This window comes from Cryptosporidium hominis (assembly GCF_000006425.1).
Source record: "Cryptosporidium hominis TU502 chromosome 3 CHRO013086, whole genome shotgun sequence".
NCBI lineage: Eukaryota > Apicomplexa > Conoidasida > Eucoccidiorida > Cryptosporidiidae > Cryptosporidium > Cryptosporidium hominis.
The window spans coordinates 1-6,825 of NW_667080.1; the positions used below are offsets into that span (position 1 = coordinate 1).

General features: G+C 28.2%; 3 protein-coding genes across 3 annotated transcripts; 1 reads left to right on the forward strand and 2 right to left on the reverse strand.

Moving 5' to 3' along the window:
• Nucleotides 1–2,296: 2,296 nt before the first annotated feature.
• Chro.30189 (sporozoite antigen, 19K) lies at nucleotides 2,297–2,785 on the forward strand. The annotated part of the gene is made up of 1 exon (XM_660669.1): nucleotides 2,297–2,785. One exon carries the CDS (start codon nucleotides 2,297–2,299, stop codon nucleotides 2,783–2,785), a length of 489 nt encoding a protein of 162 aa, XP_665761.1.
• Nucleotides 2,786–4,014: 1,229 nt separating this feature from the next.
• Nucleotides 4,015–4,611, reverse strand: Chro.30188 (hypothetical protein). The annotated part of the gene is made up of 1 exon (XM_660670.1): nucleotides 4,015–4,611. One exon carries the CDS (start codon nucleotides 4,609–4,611, stop codon nucleotides 4,015–4,017), a length of 597 nt encoding a protein of 198 aa, XP_665762.1.
• A 776-nt stretch (nucleotides 4,612–5,387) lies between these two features.
• Nucleotides 5,388–6,341, reverse strand: Chro.30187 (hypothetical protein). Its single annotated transcript, XM_660671.1, has 1 exon — nucleotides 5,388–6,341. The coding sequence occupies one exon, from the start codon at nucleotides 6,339–6,341 to the stop codon at nucleotides 5,388–5,390; it is 954 nt and encodes a 317-aa protein (XP_665763.1).
• Nucleotides 6,342–6,825: the final 484 nt, after the last annotated feature.

Genomic DNA, 6,825 nt, shown 5'->3' on the forward strand with positions numbered 1-6,825 from the left:
AGGGGTGGTGTGGGATGGGCGTAGGGCGGCCTATGTGACGGAGCTGGGGAGGTGGTACACCGGGCCTGAGCAAGGGAGGGCGGCGTAATATTAGAGCACTGTCGAGCGGCTGGCGAGCGGGGTGAGGGGCGCTCACCTGCGCCCGTGTCGGGGCGGGGTTGTCGATCGGGCGCCAGTATCTAGGCGGCGGGGTCGGGGCGTAGTCGAGGGGGTGGCGTTGTTCGATGCCGGGGGGGGAGGCAACGGGCATGGGGGGCCGGGAGGTGTGCGACGGGGTCGTGTGGTAGTGGGCGGTGAGGAGGCAGCCAAGACGGTGTCTGTGGTAGCGTCGTTGTAGTGGTAGCTGAAACCTATTCATCTTAATAAATTGATCAGTTTCATTGGCAACAAATCTAATAATACCAATGGAATATAGTTTAATATCCACTTCTAATGGTGGTAAATCGCTCTTGTATGTATTCAATAACATAAATGATAAAGTACTCGATTTTCCACGTTTTAAATTTTCCTCACAAATAGTAATTGAGTCCCAATCTACTCTCCAAATTGAGAAAAACTCACCATCTAAACTCCCAGAATTGATATTATTTATTAAATCTCTGAAAGCTCTATATCTAATAGCAAATGGAGATGTCTCTTCATTTCTTTGTTTTTTCCTTTTTGCATAGTTCAATACAACCCCCATAAAAGATCTTGCTACTTTATTTAATGCCATTGCAAACTTATAAAGACCATAATTCCTATTAGATCTCATATTAATTGCTTACTTTTCCTTTCTACCTTATTGTCATTATATAACTTTCTTGTCTAATACCTTATTTATAACTTTCCTTACATTCGAACCCTGGTATTTCTTATAATTTCAGAGGAATAAGGATTTTTTTTAGTAATTAATTTAAAAAAAATTGTTCCTTAACTTAAACCCTAGCTATCGTTTACTTGTAAACCGATTAATATTTTTTTCTATATTCTTGCTCCTCAATATTTCATATTATTCATATTATTTCTAATTCCAGCGCTTCTTATTTTTGCATGCAATTTAATTAAACTCATCTTTTTTACTTTTTTTAATCAATCTTTAAAAATTTATTCATTGTTAGTTAATCAAATCCTAGAATTTAATTTTTTTTCATTCTTCTTATTATCCTGATTCATATAATTTGCTTATATTCATCGCAATTTGATATTTATTTTAAATTTTCTTTTTTCAATTAAAGTAATTCATTAAAATACACCACTATTAATACTCGAAAAAAATTTAATGTGGAAATGCATGCATTTTGTTAAATTCATGTGGAAATATTGTTAATTAAATATTGTCGCATGCCGGTACTATACATTGCATGCAAAATGACTAATTTTAATGAGTTGATATATTATTGAGTAAATAAAAAGCTAAATTGTTTAATTAAATAATATAAAACAAGTGATTAATGAATTACCTTTAATTTCTAAATAGCTTTCTTGTTACGATCACTTGTCAAATTAAATTTTGAGTTGTATTGTATTAATTAATTTATATTTAAAATATTCAAGTAAATGTTAAATAAATTTCCTAAATTCAAATAATTTTCTAATATAAACAAGTTTATCAAGTTCTATTTTTCCTCATACAATAATTCAATATATTTAATTTTTCTTTAAAATAAATTACTACTTCAAAATCATTCGGAGACAATAAATAATAAAATAGCAAAAGTTGAAGGTAATGTCGGAATAATGTTGATACAAATACTTCCCTACATAATAGCTATCCTGCAATTATTTATTACGTAGTAATAACGTCCTCTTCAATGCAATCTAAAAATAAATAATTTTTGACATTAAGTTGGGTATTTTGACCCGTAACCTATATGCCTACTAATTTAATTAATATATCAATGCTCTTTTTCATTCTTGAAAAAATTTTCTAGTTTATACAATGCGTAATGAAAATCTGAATTTACGTTTTAATAATTATTCCAAGCTTTTACACCATTTAAATTACTTGATATATATCAGTAAAAAAAAAAAAAAAAAAAAGAATTTCTCGTTTTATATATACCTATACACATTAAACGTAATTATAATTATTTTACAATTTTACACTTTACTGGCGCTATAGACAAGACGTTGATTTGTTTTTTTTTGGGACGCGTATATGCGTGTAAAATCCATAGTAAATACATGTCAAAAAAGCAATATTAAGAAAAATTTCATAATTCAAAGTTTTGTAAAAGTTATTTTTGCTCAATTAGAACTTGTATTATTTTATCTTTTACTCCGCTATTTTTATATTTTACTTAATTAATTAAAGATGTCTGAATGGGATGATATGGTCAAAGAATGGTTAATTGACACCGGTAGTGTATGTGCTGGTGGTCTTTGTTCAATAGATGGTGCATTCTATGCTGCTTCTGCTGATCAAGGTGATGCCTGGAAGACTCTTGTTAGAGAAGATCATGAAGAAAATGTTATTCAATCCGACGGAGTTTCAGAGGCTGCTGAATTAATTAATGATCAAACTACACTATGCCAAGCTATCTCTGAGGGTAAGGCACCAAACGGCGTTTGGGTCGGAGGAAACAAATATAAGATTATCCGCGTAGAGAAGGACTTCCAACAAAACGATGCTATTGTTAATGTTACATTCTGTAACAAACCTCAAGGTGGATGTTTTTTAGTTGATACTCAAAACGGTACTGTTGTCGTTGCGGTTTACGACGAATCCAAAGATCAATCATCAGGTAATTGCAAGAAGGTTGCTTTGCAACTGGCCGAGTACCTCGTATCTCAGGGATACTAATTAAATTAACGTTGCAACGTTCTTTATTCCAGACTATTGGACATTATGAGGACTTTAGCAGAGGCAAAATGCTCTATTCAATATATTCAAGCCGAATACAGGGAAGAGCTCGCCAATAATCTGAATTCTATATTAAATTTTTGTTATTGGTGTGTTCGTCAGTTTAATAGACGGAGAAATCTACTGTTTATTTTTCAAAGATGCAAAGGATTCCATTATTTCTTTCAATTATTCGGTGATTTGTATTATTTTACCGTATCTGCTAATAGTTTTTTTGTTCGCATATAAATATCCAATAGGCTTTTATTAAAAGTTGCTTAAAATAAAGTTCAAGTGACGGATTGCACACATTTTTTTTGCGTGTAGTTAAATACAGAAAGAGTTCCTAAGTGCTTTTTCTATTATTTGTTTTTATATATAATAGTTTCTTTGGCTCGTTACTTGTTTACAGTTTTTTTTTTTGTATTTGCGAATATATCTATTTTTGCCACGTAATTTCGATGTGCAAAATGCATGCAATGCTTCAAAAAACATTACGTAGCAAAAGTAATTAATTGTCAATGGACAAAATTATTTTTGATTGAAAAAAATGAACATGTATAATTTTATTCTGTATTGTTTGAATTATTTGTAAATTTTGATTTGTTTTAATTTAGTTGATAAATTCACTTCTAATAATATTCCAAGATACGACTTTTTTTTACTCTTGAAATGATTTTAAGATGTGATAACATTTTTAACCTTTTTATAATCAATATATAGAAAATTTAATTCATTTGAAGTAAAAGTATTTTAAGAGAAAGTGAGAGGAAGAGAATTGAGGAAAAAAAGTTAAAAATAGAATTTTCTAATAAACCAAACAAAAACAAAAGCATACAATTAGAAAATCTCCAAATTTTTAAAATACTGCCAATTATTAAATTTTAAAGAATTATGGTATAAAATAATTAAGTGTCGCCGGTATTAGAATAAAGTTTTTTGCATGCATTATTACCAAATGGCATATCTTACAAGAATGATTTAAAAAAAATTATATTTTGGAGGCAAAATTTTCAAAATTCCAAATTAAAGGAAATAAAGACTTTGAAAATCTTTATAAACCGTACTATTATAAGCGAATATTATCTATATTGTAGTTTTAATTATGTATTTTCAATTACTTATGTATATTTAGATTTAGAAAGAAAAAAAAAACCTTAATCAAAATCTCTTTAATTTGCATTTAAACTTTAAATATATCCAGAATTTGAATTCCATTTAGAATGTTCACAGTTTAAGTCAATTAAGTCAATATTATTTGAGTTTGATGATGATGGAATTGTAGCTGAAGCCGTCACTGAATGCCTCAAAACTGGAGGCGGTGGTGGTGGTGGCGGTGGAGGTGGGGGAGGAGGAGGAGGTGAAGATGGATGGTGGGGCTGGGAAGCCTGTGAAGGTGGCTGTGATTGATAAAATGCCTGATTCAAAGAGTTGGGAGAAGGAATTACTCCTGATGAAATTGAATAAGCGTCTTGTTTGTTATTTAATCTCTGGGTAAATTTATTTTTGTAGTCCCAGTTGATTCTCAAAACCTTTGCTATAATTGCATCATCGTATAGTGGCACGATATCATCATCATTTAAAGGATCCATCCATGCGTAAGTATTCCCAACACGTACTTTAAATCTAAAGTAATAAATTCCAGGTAATGGAAATGAATCTTTTATTTGTTTTGTTGTAAGAGTTGAATGAGTTCCTTTCACTTTAAATGTATTAGGATTATTCTCTTTATCGCCATCTGACGGTATGAAATAGTATACTGTGATCAAACCTTCATTCGAAATCATCCTTGCTTTAGTTTTTGCTAAAAAGAAAAAAATACTAACTTGTTCTTAAGAATTCATATAGATAATGGCCTGAAATTTATTCTTGGCACTTGTATTTCTATTTTCTCACGTTCAATTTCTCTTTACATAGAGATATATAATATATATAATACAAATATATATGCATAATATATGATATATTTCTATACATATATATATATATATATATATATTCCTTTCTTTATTTCCTTCTTGTTTGCACTCGCTCACTCACTAAAATGTTCTTAATTTAACTCTTATTTTATTCATTCACCTTTATTTAAATTTGCTTTATTCCCACGTTTTATATTTACTAATAATTAATTATATTAGCCTTTAAAATAATTAAATATAAATAAAATTCCCGCCCAAATTCCCGCCCAAAATTTGTTATAGTTTTTTTTTTGTGATTTTATTATTTCCATTAATAAAAATGAAATTTATACAAATTTTGAATTATTAGGTATATTATTTGTAAAATGTGTGCTTACAATATTAATGTATTAATTAATCAAGAGTTTCATTAGAAATACATCATTTATATTTGAATGTTGAAAAAGAAAAAAGTTATTTGAAATCTATTAAATCGAAGGAATATTTTATCTACTTTCTTTATTGTGTTTCCTTAAAATTTTAATTAATCTTTAATATTATATGAATCTTGAAATAAAATGAGAATTTATGAATAAAAATCTCAAAATTTAGGAAGAAATAATAAAATACATTTTCTATTTGAATAATATATAATATTTTAAATCTTATTCATTCTCAATAATAGAAGTTCTATTTTTTATTTTATTAATTACTCTAAAAATCTTTGATTTAATTTTGCTCTTTTTTGAAATTTTTTGGCTCTCATGAGATTTACCTATATAACTAAAAGAATCATTCAATTTAGTATTTTCCATTGAACTTATACGAGAAGATGAAGTATTTAAAGCTGAAACAGGAGGATTAATATCAATAATTGGTGAAGATAAACTCAAATTTGACCTCTTTGGTACAATTTGGTCATAATCTCGTAATATGTCATTACTTATAACATATGAACTATTGTCATTAATATTATTTTTATTATTTTTATTTTTATCATTATCATCCTTCAAACTTTTTGTTTGATTCGAAAGTTCTTTATTGTTTATTATTCCATTTTCTTCAATAAAATTATTCAGTATTACATTATTTGAAGTTTTCGAATTATATGTATTAATTAAATTGGATTTATTATTTTCTTCATTAACAATATTCGAATTTTTACAATAATTTGAAGACTTTAAACAACTTTTCGATTTTTTTCCTGAATTTTTAAAGCTTTCCATAGCTATTGGTAAAACTCCAAAAGACTGAAATACATTATGATCACAACAAGGATTATCAATTATTAAATTATGATGAAAATCTTCAACATATGGATTTTCATCATTATCTTCGTTAATATACAAACTTGAAGAAGCAGAGAAGAAACTCTGAGAATCTTCAATAATCATTGCAATATTTTCAGCTAAATTTGGAGATTCTGATAAGACTGAATATTCTCTTATAAAATGTTGGCTCATATCACCAATATTAGCAATATCTGTATTCATATTAATTGTATTGATTATACCAATATTAATTTCAGCTGATAAATCTCTATCCTCATTATTAGTAGATTGTATCTTTTGATTTGGTATTGTCAAATTATCTAATTTCATATTATCTGTATGTTCCATTAAATAACTCTTTAATTCCAACTTTTCTATCTGTTCAATATCATCATTATTATTTTTCCTATCTGAATTTAATATTTCATTGATTGGAAAATTATCGTTACTGTTATGAAGATTATTATTATTGCCATGATGATGTTGATGTTGATGATGATGATTGCTATTATTGTTATTACTGTTATTATTACCCACATAATAATTATGATTATTATTATAATAATGATCATGATTATTAGCTGATTTAATATTACTATTTAACTGATTGAAGTTTTTATCAAAACTGAACGATTTTTTATCATCATCTAAATTTATATTTAAAAAAGATGAAATTATATCATTAAGTTCTTTAAGTCCTTTTTCATCCCAAAGAATTTTATTATGTTTGTTACCATTGTAATATAGCTTACCAAGAACATTAAATTTATTAAATAAGAGAGGCGGGGTTTATCCTNCTCCACTAGGGCCGGCAGTTCNTNAACCGTGGACC